Genomic DNA, 27,651 nt, shown 5'->3' with positions numbered 1-27,651 from the left:
AGAAGATTCGGTTACATCGAATGATTCGTTCGTGAACCAGATATCACTAAACTGCAGTGTTTTGAAATCTCACAACAGACACGGAAGAGAAGACAATACTGAATAAAGTCGTAGTTTTAGCTATTTTTAGACCAAAATGTATTTTCAATGCTTCAAAAATTCTAACTGACCCTCTGATGTCATATGGACTACTTTGATGATGTTTTTCTTACCTTTCTGGACATGGACAGTAGACCGTACACACAGCTTCAATGATGGGACTGAGAGCTCTCAGACTAAATCTAAAATATCTTAAACTGTGTTCTGAAGATAAATGCAGGTCTTACGGGTTTGGAACGACATGAGGGTGAGTTATTAATTACATAATTTAGATTTTTGGGGGAACTATCCTTTTAAAATTAGCGTATACTACCATAATAATGTATATACATACTTTGCTATGATGCTTACATTACATAAAAAATGTGATATAAAAATATTTTGAGACTATTGGTCATAAGTCTCAAATGTTTAAATGTTATTCATAGTGCAAGTGGCAAACCTATTTAAATTTGGTGCAGGGAAAACTGATGGTATAATGATCAATCAGTGATAGAATTCAATAAAAACAGTGCTTAGGAAAATAGATTAATTCAGTCATTGTAAGAAAGGAAACAGGAAGTTGTACTTTCTAAGGAGTAAAAAAGAACAGAACAAGAACAAGAGGAAACAAAGAATTAAGACACTGTTGACGGACTGAGTGAAAACGAACCATGAAGGACTGTTTATATCTTTTCTTCTTTATGCTTCATTTCAGTACAGGTGAGTTTAAATTTTGCGTTATTTAAGGGGACTCACAGCAATGAATATAGATCTGCTTTAAGACAGTAATTAATAATAATAATAATAATAATAATTAATTGAAGCTTGATGGCAGGAATGGATGACCGGTGGGATTAAATGGGTTAAATTATAATTTTTCTATAAACTACAGACTGTTCACATCAGCATAGCTTTGAATTATAAGACAATTGGAGAGACATTCCAACTGAAATGCATCTCTGATCTGATGGAAAGACAATCTATTAAATGGACATGGTAAACATTAAGTAGCAAAACGTCTCCGGTTACTATCGTAACCTCGGTTCCCTGAGAGGCGGGAACGAGACATTACGTCAGCTAAGACGTATATGGGAACTCTTCCCTTCTCCACTTTCACTGAAATCTTATTGGCTAACGCCAGCTGGGGACAGCTGGCCAATTGACGCGAAGCATGCAAATACTGGCGGGTAAGCGTGCAGTATAAAATGCATGGGCGCGAAAATTACGTCAGAATCACGACTGAACGCTAGCACAGCTGATCAAACAGCGACCACGGCGGCTAACGTAATGTCTCGTTCCCGCCTCTCAGGGAACCGAGGTTACGATAGTAACCGGAGACGTTCCCTCTCGAGGCGGTAACTCAACATTACGTCAGCTAAGACGTATATGGGAACTGTATAAAATCCCGCCGTGAGAGCAGTGAAGATAAGCCCTGAACGGAGTCAATCACCCTCACACAAGCAGTACAGTTCTAGCCAATGGCCGTGTCGCTAAGAGTGCTTGCATCTGATAGGCGGAACTAGGCCAATGAGACATCTGCTCCGACCCTAACAAAATATGCATAACTTCAAGCAACATATCGAAATCTGCACTAACCAGGGCAGACACAAAGCAATAAGCACTCAAGCATGAGAGTTAAACAGAGTCGACGGCGTTTGCGGTGACTGCTGCATAAACCATTTAACCATAACACAGAGTTAGCAGCCATGGTAACTACTGTATAGCTGGTTATAACAGCTTTAATGAATAAAACTTAACTCACCGAAAAACATGTGACGCTACAGAGGGTACATCCAGCTTGTAAAACCTGGCGATTGTGTTCTGGGAAGACCAGCCAGCAGCAAAACATAAATACTGGACAGACATACCTCTAGACCAGGCCCATCAGGAAGCATTTATAATGTCCTCGCAGAATGAGCTCTGATGTTGAGGGGGTAATCCTTCCCCTGGCATTTGATAGCGTCCACGATCCAGTGAGAAAGTCTCTGTTTAGAAACAGCACGTCCCTTATTACATCCACCAAGCACACGAACAGCTGGTCCGACTGACGAAAGGCGGCCGAGCAATTCATATACATCCGTAAAACCCTAACAGGGTCCCGGCGCTCTGAGTATCAGCGTCGCGCGAGGCTGACGGCTCAACAGATAAGGCGGGCAGGGAAACAAAACGGTGTATTGAGTGACTTCGAAACGAAACCCGGTCTCGGCCGGAGAGTGACATTACAGTCGCCAGGCCCGAAACCAATGCAATATCGTTCACCAAACACTCACGAAATTCTCCAAGGCACTTGGTAGCACGAAGCTAATGGCTCGAACGGTAATAAGAGATAGAGCCCACGGCGGCACGGAGGGCGGCCATGAAGTACACAATCTACTTGCTCCCCTGAGAAAAATGAATACCAGAGCGTGCTTACCGATCGTTTACCCGTAACCGGGGAACGAAAGCGGCAATAGCGGTCACATACACCTTAGCGTGGATGGTTTCAAACTCCTGCTATCCGTACTGTGCTGTGGAAAACATCCGACACGGAACAGGTCCCCGGGTCAATATAAATGTTCTCGCACCATTTTATGAAAACTCCCCACATCTGCGCGTAGCAGCGAATGTTTGATGGTGCTCGCGTCTCTGTAAGGGTGTTTAGCACTCGTGAGTGTAGAGCGTCCCGCTCATTAGGGTCCCTGCAGCGGCCACACATGAAGGTTCCACAGCTCGGGGCTGGGGTGCTATATTGTGTCATTCGCCTGAGACAGCAGGTCCTGCCTGAGGGGGATTCGCCATGGGGGAGCCATCAGTAACTCTCTCAGGTCCGCGAACCAGGGCTGATTCGGCCAGTTCGGGGCCACGAGTATAACTGATGCTTTCTCCTCCCTGATTTTGCACAACACAGGCGGAATCTTCACAGGAGGGAATGTGTAAGCCTGGCTTCCGGCCAGCGCGATGTCAGAGCATCTCCCAGCAGGGGGGAGTGAGATAGCAAACGTGATCTCGCTCGTGGCAAACAATCCACTTCCTCCCTCCCAAATCATTAGATCTGATCTTGGGTGAAGCCAACATCTCCTTAAGGAATCCCGTTCCTCAAAAGCATGCTCACTCCACGGTTCAAAGTACCGGGGATGTGCGACGCTCCTATGGAGATTAAGTGTCGGTCCGCCCACAACAGGAAACTCGCTGCCTGTTTGAATAGAGCTCTGGAGCGCACGCCGCCCTGGCGATTTATGTACGAGACCACAGACGTGTTGTCGGTTTGAATCAGTACATGTTTCCGCTCCAATTTCGACCGAAAGGCTTGCAGGGATATTAGGACACCGCTTCCATTATTCCAAACGGTTTATGTGCCACCTTCTCTGTGACTCCGACCACAGCCCAGACGCACTGCTCCCCAGTCTAGATTGGCGTTCGCAGAGAAAAGAACTCCTGGGCTGAACATATCCGGGCTGTTCCACGGTCTCAGAGTGCTGACGCAACTGTGAATGACCGTAAGTGCTTGTGGACCGAAGACCACGCCCTCGGCGGAACTCGAGTTACAGCCAAAACTGTAGCGGCCGCAATGTAGCAGACCCAGATGGCACACTGAAGAAGTCGCCGCCATCAGTCCCAGAAGCCTCTGAAATTCCCTCAGTGCAAACGACCTGCCCAGTCAGAAACAGCACAGAGTCGATGAAATGCTCTAGAGAGAGATGGGCTCGGATCGCCATCGAGTCCAAACATATTCCCAGATATGTTACGGTCCGACTCGTAAAAACACGCTCTTCTGCATATTCACACGCAGTCCCAGCGTATCCAAACGGCGAAGCATTGTTTCCACGTGACTGATAGCACATCTCTTGAGTGGGCTAAAATCAGCCAATCGTCCAGATAATTCAACATGCGCATTCCGCTCGATCTGAGGGGAAATTTCGCTCTATCGCTCTCTCTCGAGCAGACTGAGAACTTCCTGTCGCAGAACAGGGCGGTTTTGGGGCACAGTCAGTGACGGGACCACGCCATTGAAGCGGGGAGGTCTGCGTTTGAATTGGAGAGAATATCCGTCGTGAATTATTCCCAGTATCCACGGTGAAACGCCCGGGATAGCCCTCTTACCGTCCATGAGATGACACGGCGGACGCGTTACGTCTACAGCCACTGATGGCTTATTTTAATTAAGGCCCCGCCCCCGCGAGGCTGGAAGCACTGGCGGGAGGGCGGGCGCGTCGCGAAATGGTGTGACACTCTTGCGCCATCATGAGGCCATTATAATCATGGACTGTGGCTCTGCGCTGTTTGAGACAGGGCGAGTGACACAACGTTGGGTGCAAGAATTTGTATATATGCTTCTTTAGTACAATTTTTACTCACAAAAACATCATTTAAACACATATAGCAATCGTCACCCATAGTTATGTGGGGGACATGATGCATGTGTCTTTGTGGTGTTGGCACTCTCGCTCCTTCGCGAGGCCATTATAATAATAGGTTGTGGCTCTGCACTGTTCTGAGACAGGGCGAGTGACACAGAGATGAGTGTAAGAGGAAGTAAAGCTCTTAGTTGATTGTAACATGCTTTTATTGTGGAACTCACACAAACAGCATTCAAACAGACATAGCAATCGTCGCCCGAAGAAACATGGGGGACATGATGCATCTGAACATTGAGGGTGACACCGTGTTCATGTGGTGTTGGCACTCTCGCGCGGCCAGTATAATCATGGGTTGTGGCTCTGCACTGATCTGAGACAGGGCGAGTGACACAGTGATGAGTGTAAGAGGCAGTAAAGTTCTTTCGCTGATTGTATACCTGTTTTTATTGTGGAACTCACACAAACAGCATTCAAAAAGACATAGCAATCGTCGCCCGAAGAAACATGGGGGACATGATGCATTTGAACATTGAGGGTGACACCGTGTTTATGTGGTGTTGGCACTCTCGCGAGGCCAGTATAATCATGGGTTGTGGCTCTGCACTGTTCTGAGACAGGGCGAGTGACACAGAGATAAGTGTAAGAGGAAGTAAAGCTCTTTAGTTGATTGTAACATGCTTTTATTGTGGAACTCACACAAACAGCATTCAAACAGACATAGCAATCGTCGCCCGAAGAAATATGGGGGACATGATGCATCTGAACATTGAGGGTGACACCGTGTTTATGTGGTGTTGGCACTCTCGCGCGGCCAGTATAATCATGGGTTGTGGCTCTGCACTGATCTGAGACAGGGCGAGTGACACAGTGATGAGTGTAAGAGGCAGTAAAGCTCTTTCGCTGATTGTATACCTGCTTTTATTGTGGAACTCACACAAACAGCATTCAAACAGACATAGCAATCGTCGCCCGAAGGAAATGGGGGACATGATGCATATGAACATGGCGCTTGGGGGCGGGGCCTCCCGCTCACTCACTCTTTCACCGTCAGGGAGACGGCTCGTATGGCGCGCTGGCTCTCTCGCGGCGCGCGGTCCTCAACTGACCCTGACGTTACCTTCCAGGCTCTTACCACTGCTGGTTTCGGCAGAAACGAACGTCCGGTTCAGAGCGGGGTGCCACTGCGGGTTATTTTAGCTGGTTTCAGAGCCTGGCCCGGTGCATAAGAATCTCGCAGAAGAAGACTGAGGTGAGCGACGGGGTATCACATGGCTCATACTTTGGCGCGCTTTCTGCGTCTCTGAGAATAGCTCCATGACGTCACCAAAGAGGCCGGAGGGAGCAACTGGAACGTTTAGGAGCGGCCTACGGTCCGCGTCTTTCAGGACAGCTAGGGAAGCCATAGGTGCCTGTAAAGATGACCATAAGCTCCGTAAAACAGCTGAGCAGAGCGCTTAGTAGCAATCAGCGCGAGATCAGTTGCCGCGTGCAGATCCTGATGACGTCAGCGCTACTGTGCCACCGTTTGCCTGAAACACCTTGAGTATTGCCCTGGCAAAGAGCAGAAGCTGCACTCGCTCTTTCTAGACTGTGGTCCGGACCAAAAGCAGAGGGAGACGAGCACAGGTGTGTGGTAACAGTCTCCTAGACGGGGGGGGAGGGTCTCCGTCCCGTCCACGTGCGTGATATGGCCTTCGTAGCAGAGTGGGTGCGCGCCGATTGGGGTGCAGCCCACGATTTCACCACGAGCTGTTGCATGCCTAAATGCCATCTGGTAGCAGCTCGACTGGAGGAGCCACGAGTCTAGTTACCTATCACAGGCTCGTCATGTGCGTTGCAAGCGAGACTCAGCTCCGTGACGACCTTTCCGAAGACCCTGACGAGCTTCTCCTGGAGGTCTCAGGGCCCTCTTGGTCGGGGCGGTCCCACTGAGAGGCCCAAACCTTTTTCGACGTCGAAGCGACATGGAGTCGTTTTCCTCGCCAGCTCCGAAGAGGACGAAGTTCGCGGAAGCTATAGTCCACCACGCCGACGTCAAACTCGTCTTCGGGCGGGGGAGGGCCCACCAGCGGCTCGCTGGCGGCAGTGGGCCTCATTCCCGCCGTCCTCCGAGCCACTCTGGCTCTGAGGGCGCGCACTGTCAGCTCGGTACAGTGGGCGCAAGTGTTGTCCGTGTGAGAATCCCAAGCAGGTCACACAGAACTGGGGAAGGTCCGAATCTAGCATTAGCAGCCATCGGATGCGGAGAGGAAAAACAGGGTGAGTAGTCCTCTATTGCAACTTCCACGATGACTTAGATAAGACTTCTAGCGTGAAGAAAGAGATTCTGACGTAATTTTCGCGCCCATGCATTTTATACTGCACGCTTACCCGCCAGTATTTGCATGCTTCGCGTCAATTGGCCAGCTGTCCCCAGCTGGCGTTAGCCAATAAGATTTCAGTGAAAGTGGAGAAGGGAAGAGTTCCCATATACGTCTTAGCTGACGTAATGTTGAGTTACCGCCTCGAGAGGGAACTAATGACACAACGGAGAGAGGAGAGAGCTGATACAATCATCTACAGGTTTTTTTTTTTACTGACACATACATACGGTGTACATTTTAGGACATCCTCAGACCTCAGTTATTAAATTAAAAGGCGTCATGCCTCAGACTAAAAGGCTTCAGTCATAAGACATTAGATAATGAAAATTTTACCATTCTATATGTACAGTAAACTGTAGCACATGTTTCACACCTTCAAGCATGTGTCTGTTAATTTCTATTTATAATAATGTTTTATATGTGCTGCATTTTGCAGAACTGAGAAGCGACTGCCTAGAGATATAGCTAGTCTTTGCAGGAGACAAAGAAACTGCTATAGTACTGTACACTGTAGTGAAATTTGTCCAGATGTGCAGAGGATGCTAAATTTACTTTTTATATTTTATTTGTTACTCTACTGTATTGTGGTGCATGCCATGGTCATACAATTATTTGGTATTTGTACTTTTCTAGTGCTTTTTATCTACTGCAAGGTCACTTCACAGTAGTAAAATGAAAAAGATTTTTTCCCAAAAGTTTATTGCTGAATTATACATATGTATCTTTAATTTAATTTAAGTATTCTGTAATAGACACTGAGCTGCAAAAATAATTCCTAAATCCTTTTGAGAGTTTTTGTTACAGTGTTATTAATCTCAGTGTTAACTGGGCAAATAACAATTCTATTTGTGTTTAAGCATTTACATTTTATTTTTCAACTGCTTACTCACAAAATCTTTACTTGTCACACAGTTTCTGTGATTGAGTGATTGCAGATATTCCCACCTCTGTTAATAGAAAATCTAACTTTATTTTCAAAACTGATCTATTGTTAGTGCCTTGATATTACTGTATTTCTTTCTAATGTTAGTAATTTCTAAAGTTTTTGTTGCTCTTAAACTTGCACTAAACGTGATTATACCATCTAAGTAGTCTTTAATAGAACCGCATTTCTTCTTTAGTGATACACGCTAGGACACATTTATAACCTGTTGAAGTTTTTTATATTGTTTATTGACTTGGTGCCACGATGGATATTGAAATGTGGTTATTTATTTTTTATTTTGTTGTTGTTATTATTTATAAGTGGTCTTTGTCTGCTTTAAGTAAATTAACAAGTTAACAATGGTAAGACATGAAACGGTTACTGAAAAACATTATAAACTCAACATGTTTGTTTTTGCCCCCATTTTTCATATACTGAAAACTGTACACAAAAGAACTATTTCTCTGAAATATTTTTCACTAATCTGCCTAAATCTGTGTTAGTGAGCACTACTCCTTTGCCCGAGATATCCATCCATCCACCTCACAGGTATGGCATATCAAGATGCTGATTAGACAGCATGATTATTGCACAGGTATGCCTTAAAAAATAATAAAATAATAAAAATAGGCTGGCCACAATAAAAGGCCAATCTAAAATGTGCAGTTTTATCATACAGCACAATGCCACAGATGTTGCAAGTTTTGAAGGAGCGTTCAATTGGCATGCTGACTGCAGGAGTGTCCACCACAGCTGTTGCCTGTGAATTAAATGTTAATTTCTCTACCATAAGCCATCTCCAAAGGCGTTTCAGAGAATTTGTCAGCACCTCCAACCGGCCTCAGAACCGCAGACCACGTGTAACCACACCAGCCCAGAACCTCCACATCCAGCATCTTCACCTCCAAGATCGTCTGAGACCAGCCACCGGGACAGCTGCTCCAACAATCGCTTTGCTTAACCAAAGAATTTCTGTACAAACTGTCAGAAACCATCTCAGGGAAGCTCATCTGCATGCTCGTCATCCTCATCGGGGTCTCGACCTGACTGCAGTTCATCATCGTATCTGACTTGAGTGAACAAATGCACACATTCAATGGCACTTTGGAGAGGTGTTCTCTTCACAGATAAACCCAGGTTTTCACTGTACAGGGCAGATGGAAGCAGTGGCGTAGCCAGGGTGCCCCCATGGCCCCTCCCGAAAACTGATTGGCCCCCCAGTGTGCCCCCACCCTTCTACTTGTCTGTCACTCACAAATTCAAATTATAATCTTTCAGTTTAGTAAATAACTCATGATTGCGTCGCGATGCTTCTCAACGAGGACCAAGAATAGCGAGCTGCTGTTTTCCAACGAAAAAAGCACCTATTTTAAATAGCTTATGTTTTTCGATTAGCGAGTTGTTGCAGTGCAAGAAGTGTTTGGTACTAACGTTAACGACTTTCGGTGTTAGACAGACCAGGTTCGATGACGATGTTATCTCCTAGAGCAGACCAAGATGCTAATCATTATATTTACTATGCTCCTCTGATGCTGAATGTAAAAGGGGTTTACTGCGTTACGATTTACTTTTTTTTTTCGGCCGAACGCGCCGATATAGGCAACAACGCAATTTAAAGCAATGGTTTAAAAACACTATAATAGCAATTCTAATAAAGTCATTATTGAATCATGCAGTCGATTAGCGACTTTTTTCACTCAAGTGAGGTGACGAAACAAATCGTGTAATGTTTATCTAATGCTCCACACTTGAGACTTTTTTTTAAAGTCTATATGGGTGAGACACATGCAAAAACATCGTTTTTTTTACTGGTCAATTTTGAGATTTGGGGCTGTTTGTCTTCAGTAACATGTCTTCTTTCAGACTTGTGGTGAAAAAAAAGTCCAAAATACACATATAGGTCTTTATTTTTCTACACCTTTAGTCTATTTGCGTCTGTAGATTCCTAATAAATTCAGTTGGCGTTCTAAATCACCATGGTGCTCCGCGATTGCTGTCTGCACCCTGGAAATCTCTCTCTCTCTCCCTTCACAGAAGTTATTGACAAAACGTCATTTGATGACACCCAGAAACATTCTCAAAAAAATCATACATAATTATTTAATGCATGATTAAATAGCAAAATAAATAACTAATACTAAAATAACACTGGACTAATTAAGCTGTTCTAAACTGTTTTAAAGGATCCACATATTTTACATGTTAAACTAAAGCTACCTTTTTGAACAAGTAGCTTTCTAACAAAGTATGGATATATGATATTTTTAAATCAATATGCTCAAGATTAATTAGCCTTGACATAAGTTGATTTTGTTTATTCATCAATGCAAATTTACTGCAACTGCTGCTATGCAAATTGAATGGGATGTGGATAATAAACAAAAACATATAATGAAATTATATTAAATTTATATTAGTTATATTAATTAATTAATTGTGTATTTATTTCTATGAATTATTAATGTTATTCTGCATTTATATAAATAAGGCTATTATTTATATATATATATATATATATATATATATATATATATATATATATATATATATATATATATATATATATATATATATATATATATATATATATTATATAAGGCTATTATAAATAAATTATATTATTATTATTTGTGAGTTGTACACTATTCATACATTGGATTATTTTATTTATTACAGTTTTTCTTTCTCTTTTGTAAAGTGAAAAGTTAATACAAATTGTATTTGATTTTTTTTTTTTATTTAGAGCAGTGAATAACTGCTATTAAAATATAATAGGGTATCACTGTTTATTACTGATTTTAAAGGTTACTGAACTCTTGAAATGATTTGGATATACAGTTCAAACAACACAAGATTGGCCCCTCTGTATTAATCGTGGCCCCTCTTGTGCCCCCCAGTTGAAAAAATCCTAGAATCGCCCCTGGATGGAAGACAGCGTGTATGGCATTGTGTGGGTGAGCGCTTTGCTGATGTCAACGCACCCATAGAGTACAGAGCCGGATTATCCATAAGGGCACTTGGGCCAGTGCCCAGGGGCACCAACCATTCACAAGAACTAGGGGGGCACCACATTACACAAGCTTTAAAAATATTTTTCGTAAATTGTTTTTATTAACTTGAAATTCTTAAAAGACCATGCATAAATCGTTTATTAACATTAACTTAACAACAACAATAATAATAAATTATAAATAAATAAATATTTCATGACCACTATCAGTCCCCACCTTCCGTCTCCAATCTGTCAGAGTTGAGTTGGTCCTCAACAAATACGCGCAAATAACGGCTACAGAAAATGAATCAAAATGGACAGACGTCAATTGAGTGGTTTTGCAAAAAGAAAGTTAAAGAAAGACAAGGACGCTAGACGTTTAGCTACAATTCAAAATGTTCCAGGGATCGAATGATTTTTTTAAAACGAGTAAAGAATGAGCTCAGGATGACAATGACACAGAAGCGATTGACTGTACTCTCCCTGTTTACCATTGAAGTTAAAGTTAAAACATTACCGTCTACAGCCGCGAGAGGGCGCTCTGTGCTGTGCTCAGTGCTCCTGTAGTCTATACACTGAAGACATGGAGCGCCCTCTCGCGGCTGTAGACGGTAATGTTTTCTCTGGGTTTTTGGTTCTAAATCAATGTGACTTATAGTCCAGTGCGTCTTATATATGTTTTTTTTTTCTTGTCAGGACCTATTTTTGGACTGATGCGACTTATACTCAGGTGCGACTTATAGTCCGAAAAATACGGTAGTTGGACAAGTTAATAAATTACATTTGATTTGAGAAATCACCTTAATTAGGCATTTGCGTCATAGTGGCCAGGGGCACCACACTGTCTTAATACGGCCCTGACTGAGCATGTGTGGGATGCTCTGGATCGGTGTATACAACAGCGTGTTCCAGTTCCTGCCTATATCCAGCAACTTCACACAGGCATTGAAGAGGAGTGGACCAACATTCCACAGGCCACAATCAAAAACCTGATCAACTCTATGTGAAGGAGATGTGTTCCACTGCGTGAGGCAAATGGTTCTCACACCAGATACTGACTGGTTTTTACTCCACCACTGCTCCATCACGAGTACAATTCATGCCAACGGCACGTAATATAACTGCATATTTAGCAAGAATTCACATGTTAAGCATATAGCTTGATGGAGTAGGATCACTCAAATCAGAAAGAAAGTGAAGCTATGTTGATGGCAATGGACATGAGCGGAAAGTTAAAGTTCTCAAGGATGTTTGATCCTTCTAGATACTGAATATTTTCAGCTGAAAGCATGATTTAAACAAGTACTACAACACTTATTCACATGCAATCGATCTCTCAATAATGCATTTAAACAAACATTACAGTGCTTCTGAAATCTTACACTTCATCTGTATCTGATTCAGAATTAACAGAAATCGATCCATAGGTAAATTAAATGACGAAAACGTTTAATCATGAACTAAATTTGCACAGCATAAAGTAGCATACCTTTTAATGCTGACATCTAATTATGACATCTTAATTATCTGTCATGTAGAAGGAAAAAGATTTGCACACTAATATTCCAATTAGCCTCACTGAAACTCTCCTTGTGTTTTATTTATTTATTTATTTATTTATGTTATGAAAACGAAACGGGGCTATTTAAATAAAGACTTTAGATACGGAGCGGTGTGGAGTGGGAAATTGTAAACCTGGAGTGGGGCTGGAGCGGAGTGATTATTACATGCTCAGAGCGTGGAGCAGAAATTGTTGACGCTCCCCTCCACTCACATACTCTGTCATCAACCCAGAGTTTGACAGACTTGTGAACAAAAGTGTTGCGTTTATAATTTTGTTCAGTGTATAATACATTATAACTATGGGAAATATAATCCATTGTGTGTTATAAATCATCATACTCTAAAAAAAAGCACAAATAAGTAAATATTATAACATCAAAACTGTTATTATTAATCATGAGATGATACAACATATTATGTTTTTTTTTTCTTTTTATAATACATTTAGCATTTATTTTAATGCCTTAAGAAATCATTGTAATGCTCTGGATAACCTCTTTTGTTTGCAGGCTGTATTGTAGATGTGGGTAAGACAATGGTAATAACAGGATACACCGGTGGATCAGTTGTGCTGCCCTGCTCCTGTGCTGACCCTCAGACGACTGTCGGGACATTCACCTGGGGATATCATCAGGGAAATAAATGGATTCAAGTGTTTCAAGATGAGAAATACAGAGGCAGACGTATGCTGTTTAATGAACTTTCTCCAACAAATCTGTCTCTTCTCATTTCTGACCTCAGAAAGAATGACCAGGGCTACTATAAATGTATGACCGAACCAAAGATCTTCACAGATGTTATCTTAAATGTTAAAGGTAAGTGAAAATTTGGAGCAGGTGACACATAATATCTCAAAATTACACTTCCACTGACCTTTGAGTTTCTCTTGTGCTTACTACAACGCAGGCCTTTTTTTTTTTTTGGTTGCAACAATATTTATTAAATGTTACCCTGAAAATTCTTGGATTTGTTAAAAATATATATTTAAACTGAAATATAATATAAAGATAATTTGTATAATGTTTTCAGGGTGTGATTTGGTTGATAACAGGAGGACAGTTGTAGTGACTGGATATTCAGGAGCGTCTGTGGTTCTGCCCTGTTCCTGCACTGAACTACTGGCTAAACCTGAACACTTACAGTGGAAATATAACAAAGAAAATAAATTTAAGGAAATTTACCCAAATGAAGAGATTGAGAATTACAAGAACAGAGTCAAACTGTTCGATCCAAACACTCCAGGAAATCTTTCTCTACAGATATCAGCACTGACCACAGAGGACGGAGGGTACTATCAGTGTTTTGTCTCATCTCAGCAAATAGTCTTTGTCAGTCTTCATGTACTTCATCCTGAAGGTAGAGTTCTTCTGTTTATTTCTGTTGTCATCATTACTGTAAAGTTTGTTTCTGATACTTTTGATGATACAGCATGTTTTACTATTCCAGTGTTATATAATGACTTAAACTTATTGGCTTCTGAACAGAGAAAACAAGTACAATCAGTGTATCAACACATCAGCTCTCTCACCAAACACAAGAACTTCCACCGCCAAGACAAACACAGCACACACCACAATGTAAGTCATAAACTTGGTTTGCTTTTCATTATTCAGTGAGTTTTACTATGTTTTTTGCCCTATGAACATGATGTGACAGTTACGCTGTGTGTTTCTCCACAGATGTTTTCATTCTAGTGGCTGTGTTTTCTGTAATACTGTTACTGGCATTTCTGGCATTATCTTCTAGATGTGGAAAGGTACATAAACTCACTTTCTTATGTGGTTAAAAACAATGTCCATCTTAGCAAAATTTAGATTTTAGCATTAATTGTAGTTTTAACAACCCTTGTTTGTTACTTCTTTCTGATTCAGTAAACAAAACAAAAAAAATTGTGTAAATGAATGTTGGAGATATTACAAGCATTTTTTAAATATGATGACATAATGGTAGATGTTAAATAAGTTTGTTGTAGAGCTCTGGATAAGCTGGTTTTATTTTAGCTTAAATATAACCGGCTGAGATATTGTTTGATACAGTATATGGTTACATACAATGTGCAGTTGAGGTGTAAGCCCAATTTCTTTGCTCTTTCTCCAGGAGGAAGAGCCATGTTCTGATGTAGTTTATGTTGAAACCATCTACACCAGCTCATGCACAGAATGACCCAGTAGAGATCCCCGGGCATGTCAGTACCCTCGCTAAAAATCATGAAAACAGGATTTTTTCATTTTAAACCTCAGAATTCATATACACATTGTTTAGACTGGAGCTTATTATCATTGCATTTTGAGAATATACTTGTAAAAAAAAGCCGCCTGATTCAAAGTGGTAACCACTGAATCATGAAAAATAATTATTGTCTATACAGTAACCTATGCAGAATATATTGAATCTGTAATTTAGCTTTTTTGAGTGACTTATTTAAACAGCCATGTGTTTTATGTTACATGACTGATAATTGTTTGAAGCAAAAGTATTATGCTAAAAGTCTTATAATGTCCTGCTTTCTGGCAAAAAAAAAAAAAAGCAAAAAGTCATAATCATTGTCATGTAAATAAAAAAAAGAAGATATAAATACCTGCTGTTAAATGGACTATTGGGTGAGAATTGAAATGAGTGTCAACAAGAATAGAGGGACATGGATGTTTTTCTGTCTCTGTCACTATTGTGTGTGTTTTCATCAAACCATTGAGTCAGTTTTGTAGTACATACAGTAAGTACTTCAGCTTAATAAAAATCGAATTGTTTTGACTAGTGGCTACAAATGGAAACTTTAAATCATGATTATAGTTACATTTTCAAATTTATGAATCTTCTCCTGTTCCTACATCTTTTTGTTCATAAAAATATTCCAAATGTGCATGGATTTTATATTTACTCAAAACTTAAATATTTGAGTATAATTAATGTAGTAAGATTTTACGGTGTGTAATATAAAAGGAATATAACGAGTGTGCGACAATGAATTAAGATTAGTTTGTTTAATGGGAACGAGTAACAGCCAGACAGAATTAATTAGCTTTAATAAACTGAGTTATAGGGTTGGTGGTGAAACTTCATTGTGTGGTCATGTGAGGGACTGATATAAATAGATTTATCCGTTCTAAGGAAGCATTTGTGTGTGTGTGAAGGTGGCTATGGTTTCATGTGTAAATGACACTGTGCTGATGAAGTATATCTAAAGATGAAGAACTACTGAATGTGCTCCTGTTTTCTGGTGTTTAGCTTCTTTCATGACTTTTTACACAAATATAACTAAATATAATATGTAACGTTTAACTAGTTAAAGGATCATTCAAGTTTATTAATCTCTGCTGTATCTCCAGCTGTCTTCTACCATTAAAATGTCAAATATTAATAATAAACTAACAAAAACTATATTTGTGACTATGATTTGGCAGCAGAAAGGGTTTTGTGGCCAGACACTATCAATCATAGACAGCACTGTTATGACAGAACATCTTGAGGCTGACTTTACCACATTTGTGGGTTTAATGGGGTGATGATGATTAGTGTTCAAACAGAAAAGGGAAGGACAGGACAAAAAAGAGGCATGGCGCATTCTTACAATAAAATACAGGGTTTAAATGTTAACTTGATTCAACTCACATGATTTATTTTTGTTCATTGTTTGCGGAGTTTATTTTTTCATTATTATTATCAGAAAACTGAACTACATCATAGTCGATTTAGTTCCGTTTCTAGAATATTGTGTCATTTGAACTTAAGCAACAGAAATGTTGACTAAGTGCTAATGCAGTTCCTGTGTATCATCTTAATGTGTCTAAATCAATAAAATTGGATGTTTTGATTTACTCATTTCTTGCTTTATTCAAAGAATATCTGATGCCAATTCACTAAGACAGTCCTGGAGTTGAATATATGAAACAGGCTTTAAAGAAGAATCACAGTTGAAGAGCAGAGTCAGTGAGTGAACTATACAAATATTGCTTAAACAGAAAAAATACAGAGATGGACCATGCAAAGAAATGAAAAGGGAAGTTGGAGTTTCTGAAAAGTAAGTGCTTACAGGAACCAAAGTATTAAGACCGTGTCTACTGCCACAATAAAATAGAGTTGTGTCATTAGTAAATGAGAACCATGAAGGACCACTTATATCTTGTCATTTTTATGTTTCATTTCAGTACAGGTGAGTTCAGATTGTTATTTCTTGATTTATTTTTGGAAGGAATCAACGTGAGATAGGAAGACTGTGTCTGTAATTCTTGAAAACAACAATTTAAAAATAAAAAACACCTAAAATTGAAACTGTTAAAACAATTTAAAAAGAAATTAAGCATTGAACCTTAAAGATGGTAAAAGAAAATTTTAAATTTTAATTTGTATTTTTTTTTTCTAAGAACAATCTTTTCGTGCCTGCAGTTCTTTGAATTGATTTTTCAATTTCAAAATGTTTCAACCGAAATGCTCTTTGGGGAAATGACAAAAAATGAAATGTAAATCTTGGTTATTTTAGAATAAATCAGGAAGACAGCTTTCTCTTTTGTAAAGTAGTGCATACAGACTGTATTTATACATTCTACTATACATTTAATTAAAGCTCTTTGTAATGCTCTGGATAACCTCTTTTGTTTGCAGGCTGTATTGTAGATGTGGGTCAGACAATGGTAATAACAGGATACACCGGTGGATCAGTTGTGCTGCCCTGCTCCTGTGCTGACCCTCAGTCGACTGTCGGGAACTTCACCTGGGACTATCAGCAGGGAAATGAATGGTTTCAAGTGTTTCAAGATGAGAAATACAGAGGCAGACGTGTGCTGTTTGATAAACTTTCTCCAACAAATCTGTCTCTTCTCATTTCTGACCTCAGAAAGAATGACCAGGGCTACTATAAATGTATGACCGAACCAAATACTTTTACATTTGTTAACTTAAATGTTAAAGGTAAGTGAAAATTTGGAGCAGGTGACACATAATATCTCAAAATTTCAATTCCACTGACCTTTGAGTTTGTCTTGTGCTTACTACAATGCAGGCCTTTTTTGGTTGCAACTATATTTACATATGAAATCTACAGTATATATGTTACACTGAATATATACTATATATTTTTACTTTAATTTAAACTGAAATATAATATAATATTAATATAATTTGTGCATTTTCAGGGTGTGATTTGGTTGATAAGAGCAGGACAGTAACAGTTGAAGTGATTGGATATTCAGGAGCGTCTGTGGTTCTGCCCTGTTCCTGCACTGAACTACTGGCTAAACCTGAACACTTACAGTGGAAATATTACAAAGAAAATCAATATAAGGAAATTTACCCAAATGAAGAGATTGAGAATTACAAGAACAGAGTCAAACTGTTCGATCCAAACACTCCAGGAAATCTTTCTCTACAGATATCAGCACTGACCACAGAGGACCGAGGGTACTATCAGTGTTTTGTCTCGTCTCAGCAAATAGTCTTTGTCAGACTTTATGTACTTCATCGTGAAGGTAGAGTTCTTCTGTTTATTTCTGTTGTCAGATAACCATTGCTATTCTTTTTTTTTTTATTTTTTATTTTTTACGAAGAATCGAAAATATTTAGAAGAATGATATGGACTTGTAGATGACATGCTTTTTTGTGTTATATTATCACTTACACTTATTGGATTCTGAACAGAAAAAACAACACATCAACCTTCACCACAAACACAAGACTCCACTACTTCACAACTTAAAGTGATTCCACGAGGCCACACACCTCAATGTAAGTCAGGCTTTGGTTAAAATAATCTTCTCTCATTTACTCTCAAGTGTTTTTTATTATTATTAATATGCAATATTAATAAACATTTGTACTAGGCTACATAAAAAAAACTCAAAGCCATTTCTGTTTCTCCAGTTGTTTTCATTCTCCTGGGAGTGTTTTTCTCAGTGCTTTTGCTGGCATTACTGGCGTTTATGTGCTGGAGATATAGAGGTACAGAACGTGAAATAATATAATCACACTTTTGCTAACTATATACAAACTAAATGTACAGTATTGTTCAAAATAATAGCAGTACAATGTGACTAACCAGAATAATCAAGGTTTTTCGTATATTTTTTTATTGCTACGTGGCAAACAAGTTACCAGTAGGTTCAGTAGATTCTCAGAAAACAAATGAGACCCCGCATTCATGATATGCACGCTCTTAAGGCTGTGCAATTGGGCAATTAGTTGAATTAGTTGAAAGGGGTGTGTTCAAAAAAATAGCAGTGTGGCATTCAATCACTGAGGTCATCAATTTTGTGAAGAAACAGGTGTGAATCAGGTGGCCCCTATTTAAGGATGAAGCCAACACTTGTTGAACATGCATTTGAAAGCTGAGGAAAATGGGTCGTTCAAGACATTGTTCAGAAGAACAGCGTACTTTGATTAAAAAGTTGATTAGAGAGGGGAAAACCTATAAAGAGGTGCAAAAAATGATAGGCTGTTCAGCTAAAATGATCTCCAATGCCTTAAAATGGAGAGCAAAACCAGAGAGACGTGGAAGAAAACGGAAGACAACCATCAAAATGGATAGAAGAATAACCAGAATGGCAAAGGCTCAGCCAATGATAACCTCCAGGATGATCAAAGACAGTCTGGAGTTACCTGTAAGTACTGTGACAGTTAGAAGACGTCATTGTGAAGCTAATCTATTTTCAAGAATCCCCCGCAAAGTCCCTCTGTTAAAAAAAAGGCATGTGCAGAAGAGGTTACAATTTGCCAAAGAACACATCAACTGGCCTAAAGAGAAATGGAGGAACATTTTGTGGACTGATGAGAGTAAAATTGTTCTTTTTGGGTCCAAGGGCCACAGGCAGTTTGTGAGACGACCCCCAAACTCTGAATTCAAGCCACAGTACACAGTGAAGACAGTGAAGCATGGAGGTGCAAGCATCATGATATGGGCATGTTTCTCCTACTATGGTGTTGGGCCTATTTATCGCATACCAGGGATCATGGATCAGTTTGCATATGTTAAAATACTTGAAGAGGTCATGTTGCCCTATGCTGAAGAGGACATGCCCTTGAAATGGTTGTTTCAACAAGACAATGACCCAAAACACACTAGTAAACGGGCAAAGTCTTGGTTCCAAACCAACAAAATTAATGTTATGGAGTGGCCAGCCCAATCTCCAGACCTTAATCCAATCGAGAACTTGTGGGGTGATATCAAAAATGCGGTTTCTGAAGCAAAACCAAGAAATGTGAATGAATTGTGGAATGTTGTTAAAGAATCATGGAGTGGAATAACAGCTGAGAGGTGCCACAAGTTGGTTGACTCCATGCCACACAGATGTCAAGCAGTTTTAAAAAACTGTGGTCATACAACTAAATATTAATTTAGTGATTCACAGGATTGCTAAATCCCAGAAAAAAAAAAAAATGTTTGTACAAAATAGTTTTGAGTTTGTACAGTCAAAGGTAGACACTGCTATTTTTTTGAACACACCCCTTTCAACTAATTGCCCAATTGCACAGCCTTAAGAGCGTGCATATCATGAATGCTGGGTCTTGTTTGTTTTCTGACAATCTACTGAACCTACTGGTAACTTGTTTGCCACGTAGCAATAAAAAATATACTAAAAACCTTGATTATTCTGGTTAGTCACATTGTACTGCTATTATTTTGAACAATACTGTATATGTTGTGATGTTGTATTTTGTAGGAAGCAGAAATGCTAAAAAGGTGACCACTGATGGGGAAGAGCTAAAGAGAGAACAAGACATTCAGGTGAAAACAAACTTTCTGTTACTGTTGATTACGTAACACTGATGTGATGCTGTGTGTGCAGTCAGCCCATTTTTCCTCTCTCTCTCTCTCCAGGATGACGTGATGTATTCCTCTGTAGTTCATGTTAAAAGAGCATCCACACCAGCTCACACACACAGTGAGCCAGCAGAGCTCACAGAGTACGCTAGCATCAGTGTCAAACGCTAGAACAACAGTGAGCAGTGTAGTGACTGACACAGCTATATCCTTTTGTTATGAGCTTTCTGTAACCTCAACATTCATGAAAAGAAATCGGTTCATTGTTAGGAGGACTTTTAAGTGACTTTAAATCACATAAAGAATGATTGTAAAGCAGGACCACACTGAGGAAGTTGTGTTGCCTGTCATTATTTTCAGAAATGCATGCACTGACAGAAAAAAAAAGTGCCATGAGTCATGTGCAATCACTTTTGTGTGAAATTATCACAAAGCGACAAACATTGTGTTTTGAATTTGGTGGTTCACATATTTAAGTTTTAAAATCACAACATTATTGTTTTCATGGTGAGCCATTCATCCAAGTTTTTTTTTTTTTTTGTTTGTTCATAAAATGTAATGAAAACTTATTTTGTCCACATAAACTCCATTTCTCACAATAGTCTGCAAACTCTCGTTTAGGTTTGCATCCATCCAAACAACTGATGTTTTCATTTGCAATTATTTTTGTTTTTGGCAATCCATTTCACTCACGTGTATGTCACAACATGAAAAAAGAGACCTGTCGCAACATCTGTTAAATCGTGACTTTTTGAGTAAACTGCATTGACAAATAACGGACTTAAAAAATAGACAGACTGAACAAATACAAATGAGGAATTTGATGGTGTAACTTTATTGCATTAGCAAGTGCATGACTGATGAAAATGTATTTATGAATTCTAAGGAAGCATGTCAGTCCATGTCTGTGTGAGGGCAGCTGTTGAAAATGACTTTCTTTTCAAATGTAAGAAACTGCAAAGATGAGCAATAATGATAAGTGGATTCAGAAGAGATAGAGTACTCAAGTCTGAAGTGATGATACTGCCATTTTTATCTGCATATCCTGTAGCTTCTGTCCGTCACATAACACAATGCTGGAAGCAATACTCAACTCACAACAGTATTCAAAAACATGTTTTATAAAAGTTATTTCTTTATTTTATACCTCTCACATCTAACACACACTTTAATGAGTTTAAATTTAAATGTTAAGGGATCAAATTTTGTTCTGCTGTGACTAATATGCCATTTACTGAATTGCTCAATCTTGCATGAGTAAAATCTTGACTGAGATGAGTATCTGAAATAAAATCTTTTTTATAGCATCAACTCTGAACACGCTTGATTCAAGAAGTGAAATGCTCCTTATGTGGGTGGATAAATCTAGTGTCAGCCCTGAAATGTAGCAACGAGACATCATGTGGTTTATGACGGAAGATTAATCATAAAAACAGAGAACTATGATCAAAATAAAACCTTTTAACAGGAGGTTTGGAAAATTTCACTAATATAACAAATGAAGGCCATCTTGTAAGTTGTAAAGGCATCAAGACAACAACAGAGGGAAACATTTTTTTTTTTCAAAATGAACCAATGTTTTAACTGGGCTTAAATCATATCAAAGGAATAAAAAATCTATTAAATACCATTTTTGTGCTTTCATAATAATAATAATAATATTTAATCTACTATATGAAGCATAGCAAACACTATTTTCAAGTATACAAAACATGAAATATCACATAAAATACTAAAGTACAGCAGACTTTTTTTTCTCTCGCTCATGTGAAATCAGGTAGTTTGTAATGTTATGGTATGATAGCTCAAACAAAGACACAGGGTGAGTGGTGTATCATGTACAGACCAGTACAACATTAGGAAACTAAACCAGAGAGGGAACAAACACATGTGCACAAAAGCATAGTGGCATTACCACTGTAAGATATCAGTCTCTGTGCTTTTAATAGAAGTGATTGTTTCTGTTCTGCTCAACAGTTTTTCTTCTACCAAAAATGTTACTGCAAAGGAATATTAATAATATCTGATTAAAATGTCTGAGTGTAATCTTTTAAAAATAACAATATGCTAACCTTCATTCCCTCGCTCAGTGTAGCTACAGCAAACCTTCACAAAAGCCATATCAGCGTTTACACACACAAACATCAGAACATGAGACTACAGGCCCGTATGACTCAAAGCTGAAGTAGATATGGATGGTCAAACTTTGTTCATTCGGCTCTTCATCTAGTATTTATTTTTCATTTTATTTCAAGGATATGACTAACAGTGACATTATTCATGCTTTACAGGCATTTGACCAATCGGCTCACATAACAAACTGCCCCTAAAAAAAACTCCATTCCTACCAAATAAAAATAAGTTAAATGTTTTTCAGATGAAGAAAATTCATATATCGTTCTTGTCATGACTCTTATCAGCTTTGTTTCGCTTGTATACAGTAAAGTGAGACAGTACAAGGCACACATTAAATGTCTTTGAGATGTCACAGATGCATAAATTAACTTCATCTACTGTGCTAGAAATAGGGTTCCTAGTGCGAATGGCTGAAACGTTGTTGCTTCCGTGTGTTTCAGAAAAACTATTTCATCTAATGCTGAACCACTAGGCCCGGTCGAGTTGGTTTTGAGGTTTTTTATAAGACTGTGGTCAAATCCATGCAACCGATGACCCTCATAGTTTGCGCCAACAGTCATAAGCAGCCCAGTTCAACTGATCTCTGCCACTTATCAATCCAAACTATTAAGTTCAGTGTGATATTTTCAGTGAAGGAGAATTCAATATCCAAATATTATGTTCTTAGACACCATGTGCATTAGATACTGTCAACAAAGCTGCCAGGAAACATTCCAGTTCGGCCGTTCCTCTGTAGCGTTCCTTTAAACCAGCCGTCCTCTCGTTTTCTGTGCACAAACACAATGTCTCCCTCCTTGAGCTCCAGCTCTGCTTCGCTTTGGGGAGGGTAGGACACCACCACACGGTACCTGGAGGAACGGTAAAATGTGATGTTTAGAAGTCAGGCAATGGTTTTTCTCAAGTATGAAGTCTGAATGTTGATTTGTGGGTGATAAGGACACTAAACACAATAACTTTAACGATCAAGATATAGTTTTAGAGTAGAGTCCACACCTCAACTATAATGAAAACGGCACAGAAGAATGATATCACTTTCAGAACTTTAATGCATACGGAGTAAATGTCCAGAGATTATCATTATAGACACAACTTTTATTCAGACTTGATATAATTTATTGCCCAGGCCTAGTATTATTTTAGTTATCATTCTTCGTGTTTTTATTAAACATGCTTTTATTGTACCTTTCACAAACAATTGGCCGGCCGTCATGCTGCATTGAGAGGAGGGAGGAGCATGGCTGTCGTGGAGGCGGGGCGATTGGGGCAGGGTTGTCCTGGGAGCAGCTTCTGTGTGACACTCCATCTGTGTTCGATGAAGAGGAGGATGCAGAGAGCTCAGGATCCATCGGACAGGTCCCAGCACGGCCGTTGTGTCCTGCTGCCACTGAGCTGGGTGGAGCCATTTCAGGTCCGACTGCCCCCTGGGGCATTTCCATGACAACAGACTGCTCCGCCTCCAGTGTAGGGGAGGATGGGGGTGATGGGCGGAGCTTCTTTTTATTAGACAGCAGTTTCAGTAGGCCTTTCTTTTCTCTCTGAAATGACATTTGATTCTGTATGAATTAAGAGGTTAAATGTCTTAAATTTCACTAAATTTCACTTAAATGTCTTTTCCACAAAACATGCTATTATCAGCAAAAGATCTTTGAAGACCAATGAAAATGTCATCAATGGAAATCAAATGACATATTTGAAATGTTTCCATCTAAAGTCTGTAACACACTACACAAATTTTGAAATCTGAACGGATTTTAAAACACCAGGCACTGTACACAAATCTCCCAGAACTTTAAGCCAAAGTGAATAACATTCAGGGCTGCCTCCTCTGGGTTTGCAGAACAGTCTGAATCATAGACAAAAATGATGATTTCAGCTCTATATAACCATCCAGTTCAGCAAATGAGGTGAAACTCAGAGAATTATTCCAATTGCCAAATGCCTTACCACAGCACATTATAATAATACTGATGGGAGGGGGGAAAAGGCTGTAGAGAGATCCAGGAGGCCATGAGACCTCATTTGTAAACGCTTTATTGCAACACCTTCAGTTCTTTAGTTCTCACCTTGCAGTCTTTATCCAGTCTACATGCAACACCATGATTCGAGGCTGAACCGAGAGATTTTGCACTGCCAGGGTTCACAGGAAGTGCTACCACAGGGACAGCTCTCATAGCATCACTGTCCAAAGAGGGAGCACTAACATTAGGAGGGGTCAAGGAGGCGGCCGCACAGCCCATAGCCACGCCGACCCTGACTGAGGAGGATCCCGGGCTGGAGCCGAGGACAGGTGACGCCTGAAGAACCACAGCGGTGCTAGGAAGGTAGGACACAGGATTGTGGGATTGGATGGGCGTCACTGCTGCCGTAGGCCGGTCCTGACTGTGACACACAGCTGGTGGGGATAAAAGGTGGCATAAAAGAAAGATGATTTAGTTGATGACAAATTTGAATGCCCATGATAAAGATGTTTTTAAACATAGTTAAAAAGAAAAATAAGCCGCGTTTTTAGAAATATACTGTATGTGTATTCATGCTCTCTCTCTCTCTCTCTCACTCTCTCTCTCTCTCTCTCTCTCTCTCTATATATATATATATATATATATATATATATATATATATATATATATATATATATATATATATATATATATATATATATATATATATATATATATATATATATATATATATATATATATATATACATACATACAAATTCCTAGAAAATATTAATTTAGTAACAATTTAGTGCATGTTTTTTATTGTTTGCCAAGAGATATTACAAAAAATTATATATATACATATATAACATTAATTATATCATGTGTTTTTTTAGTAATATTCTGAGTGCTGTTTGTTATTAAGTGTGTGTGTAATTCTACCTGTCCTGACTGCACTGCGTGCCTGGTTAACGGTCATCTGTGACGTCACATGCATGAGCACTTTGGGGTGCTGTCCAGTGGGTATATGTGCAGCTGATACTACAGCAGCAGGAAGTGGACAAGACGGGGTGGGATTTGGGCAGACTGGAAGGGATTTGCTGGGGTCGACACTCCCCAGGGTGGCTCCAAGAGAAGCAGAGGAGGGGCTGATTATGGTGACACCACGTCCAGCCTGGGAGCAAAGGGTCAGGGGAATTTTTGGCTGACTGCTGCCAGAAACAGTCCTGCAATAAACCAAAGAAGTGTGAGCTTTAAAACTCTCTAAACTGACACTGCTATTCTTGAATCTTTTGACATTGCAACAAATATTACAGCAAATCAACAGAAACATCTGTAGATATAACATCCAAAAGAACATTTTAAGTGAATGACTGTAAATGCCTGATCATACTGTATATTTTCAGGTAATGTGTTTTCACGCAACAAATGACTGATTATATGTATGTAATTCTCATTCCTGCCACAAGAGAGTGCTGAGTTAAAAGGAATGTACCAAGTGGAAAATAAACTTTATTGACAGCATTGTGGACAAATGTCTATCAGCAGAAAAATAATTAAATGTAAAAACATTCACACACACACACACGTATATATACATATATATACATATACATATATAAAAAAATTGTTTTTGACTAATCTCACATTTAACATTTGTTTTTTTCCGTTGGTAAATCAACATTATGATTGACGAGTTCTGTCAATAAAGGGTAACTTTTATTGAACCTGAAACATTCCTTTAGCAGTTCCATGTGTGAACGTGACCAGCTCAGATTTATCTGTAAGTGGAGACTTTATGTGTGCATGTGGCTGTAGGATATACTTCACTGGAAACACAGAGGACAATCTAATCTTTCCTTAGCTTACAGGGTGTATGAGTGATAACATGTACGTGTGTGTGCATGTCATACCTGTTGACAGGACTCATGTAGTTACCAGGGAACACTCCAATCTTTCCGGTGTGCATGGATGTTCCTTTAAACCAGCCGTCCTGACAGCGCTCCAGCACCAGAAACATCTCCCCCTTCCTCAATTCCAGCTCATCTTCCTTACGGGGCGTGTAGGGAAACATTGCCACATACCTGAGAGTGAATCAAGTTTCAAACATTAAAATAACACAACACCAACATAAAAAGCACAATTCTTTAAAGTACTATTAATTTAAAATGTTATTATTTATTGAACTATTCATTCATTCTTGTTTAATTTGTTAAAAATGACATTAAATACATTTTTAATTGAATAAATGAATGAATGTGCATATACTTTTTTTATTATGCATTTATCAATATTTAGTTGGCCATTATGCATCATAATAAATCTACTCTCAACACTTAACTGCAAAACCATTTTTAAGGACACACACACACACAAAAAAAAGCATACAGTCTTTAAAAGCTGCCTTGAAAATGAGAATGTCATGAATTACAGTCATAAACACACTCCACCCAGAGCACTATGGGCGACTCCAACAGAAATCAGGTGTGTTTAGGGCTGTGTTTAGTTGATATGCAGACAAAAGGTGAAAGGTGAGAGGTCAGGGCTCAGCTTAAGTCCCCAGAGACAACCCTATTCCCCTTAGACATGACCTTTGACCCCTCACCTGTGTGCTCAGTCACACTCAGCTGGCATTGGGTAACAGCAGAGAGGTGAGTTAGAGATGAAAGGATCCTCCCATACCCTTCTAACAGTATGTATCTCTCTAAAGTGAATTGTTTGAAAAACAAAGTTGCATATTTAAAGTGTGTGTATTTTATTTCATACTCACACTGTGGGTCTGTGACGGCCGCTCTGTTCACCCGCAGCGGGAGACGGCCTCTGAACAGCATTCAAGGCAGCAGCGCCCACAGCTGAAGACACTGATTGAGGTGGAGGAGGTGGTGGAGGAGGAAGAGCATCCTGAAATAATCAAACACACATTTATTACTAATCACAACTGCAATAAAATGATGTATGCATAAGCAACAATACAATTAAAGTACACGATATCTTGAGACACTGCAGTTCTCATATCAGTCCATATTCATTGCTATTTTGAAGTCCATTCAAATATATGAAACTCAGATGGATGTGTAGCAGGAAATGATGTCAGAGAGATCCCTACAAAGTCCGGACAATGCCATAAAACCACAATCCCACTGACTGTGACTTTCCAGCTTGTGCGCTGGTTGCTAACGAGTGGGAACTTTGGCTGTGGCAGGTGTTGTGATTGGTGGATATCCAGCCCTGGCTACACGTCTGGCTGAAGACGGATGAATCGGTTCCATATGGACCGGGGCACACATCTGCAAGCAGGCTTTATGAGCCCAGTGGCACCACTATGAAAACAACTCACACACTGTAAAGCTCGTTTTGTTGCTTCCAGTCACCTTTTTGTTTGTTCTCAAGTTCTCCTAAAATGTATTCTCTGATGATGCTCTTGCTGAATCTGTATTAATACTTAATTTGTCTGTAATTAGAAAAACTATTTCTTTCAAACTATTAAACTTTCAATCCTGTATATGAGATAAGAGAGGAAACTGATGCACGCTAAGCCCACCATTACAAAAACAATGCTTTGAA

General features: G+C 39.5%; 2 protein-coding genes across 6 annotated transcripts in view; one reads left to right on the top strand and one right to left on the bottom strand.

Moving 5' to 3' along the window:
* Positions 1–700: 700 nt before the first annotated feature.
* On the top strand, positions 701–21,561 carry LOC113063187 (polymeric immunoglobulin receptor-like). 4 transcript variants are annotated; one of them, XR_003278641.1, is made up of 8 exons: positions 701–801; positions 12,771–13,076; positions 13,291–13,617; positions 13,746–13,838; positions 13,941–14,017; positions 14,359–14,446; positions 16,100–16,279; positions 16,861–16,951. XR_003278641.1 is itself a non-coding variant. In XM_026233412.1 (7 exons), exons 1-7 carry the CDS (start codon positions 753–755, stop codon positions 20,180–20,182), a joined length of 1,032 nt encoding a protein of 343 aa, XP_026089197.1. In that variant the 5' UTR covers positions 728–752; the 3' UTR covers positions 20,183–21,561. The 4 variants fall into 4 exon arrangements, 3 of the variants coding, with proteins under 3 accessions (XP_026089197.1, XP_026089198.1, XP_026089196.1); XM_026233412.1 differs by lacking the exons at positions 12,771–13,076; positions 13,291–13,617; positions 13,746–13,838; ... (1 more) ...; positions 14,359–14,446; positions 16,100–16,279 and adding exons at positions 17,391–17,723; positions 17,893–17,979; positions 18,115–18,192; positions 19,911–19,975; positions 20,069–21,561 and having other exon boundaries at positions 728–801; positions 16,861–17,166; XM_026233413.1 differs by lacking the exons at positions 701–801; positions 12,771–13,076; positions 13,291–13,617; ... (1 more) ...; positions 13,941–14,017; positions 14,359–14,446 and adding exons at positions 17,391–17,723; positions 17,893–17,979; positions 18,115–18,192; positions 19,911–19,975; positions 20,069–21,561 and having other exon boundaries at positions 16,034–16,279; positions 16,861–17,166.
* Positions 21,562–21,769: 208 nt separating this feature from the next.
* The window catches only part of LOC113063156 (E3 ubiquitin-protein ligase SH3RF1), a 51,465-nt gene continuing 45,583 nt past the window's right edge, over positions 21,770–27,651 (bottom strand). For both annotated transcript variants that reach the window (XM_026233369.1, XM_026233371.1), the window contains exons 7-12: positions 26,858–26,988; positions 26,001–26,171; positions 25,030–25,313; positions 24,211–24,539; positions 23,330–23,682; positions 21,770–22,995 (exon numbers count right to left, since the gene is read on the bottom strand). In XM_026233369.1, coding sequence (XP_026089154.1) covers positions 22,827–22,995; positions 23,330–23,682; positions 24,211–24,539; positions 25,030–25,313; positions 26,001–26,171; positions 26,858–26,988 — 1,437 coding nt within the window. In that variant the 3' untranslated portion in view covers positions 21,770–22,826. The remainder of the gene's footprint in view (positions 22,996–23,329; positions 23,683–24,210; positions 24,540–25,029; positions 25,314–26,000; positions 26,172–26,857; positions 26,989–27,651) is intronic.

This window comes from Carassius auratus, chromosome 45 (assembly GCF_003368295.1).
Source record: "Carassius auratus strain Wakin chromosome 45, ASM336829v1, whole genome shotgun sequence".
Lineage (NCBI taxonomy): Eukaryota > Metazoa > Chordata > Actinopteri > Cypriniformes > Cyprinidae > Carassius > Carassius auratus.
Note: the sequence above shows the minus strand (reverse complement) of the source record. Positions and strands in the feature narration are given on the sequence as shown.

Excerpts from the sequence above, each read along its gene's own strand:
- LOC113063187 (XM_026233411.1), top strand. The coding sequence starts at position 16,354 with ATGAGAACCATGAAGGACCACTTATATCTTGTCATTTTTATGTTTCAT. Across the intron at positions 17,980-18,114 it reads ACGAGGCCACACACCTCAAT|TTGTTTTCATTCTCCTGGGA; the intron begins GTAAGTCAGGCT and ends CTGTTTCTCCAG. Across the intron at positions 19,976-20,068 it reads AGAGAGAACAAGACATTCAG|GATGACGTGATGTATTCCTC; the intron begins GTGAAAACAAAC and ends CTCTCTCTCCAG.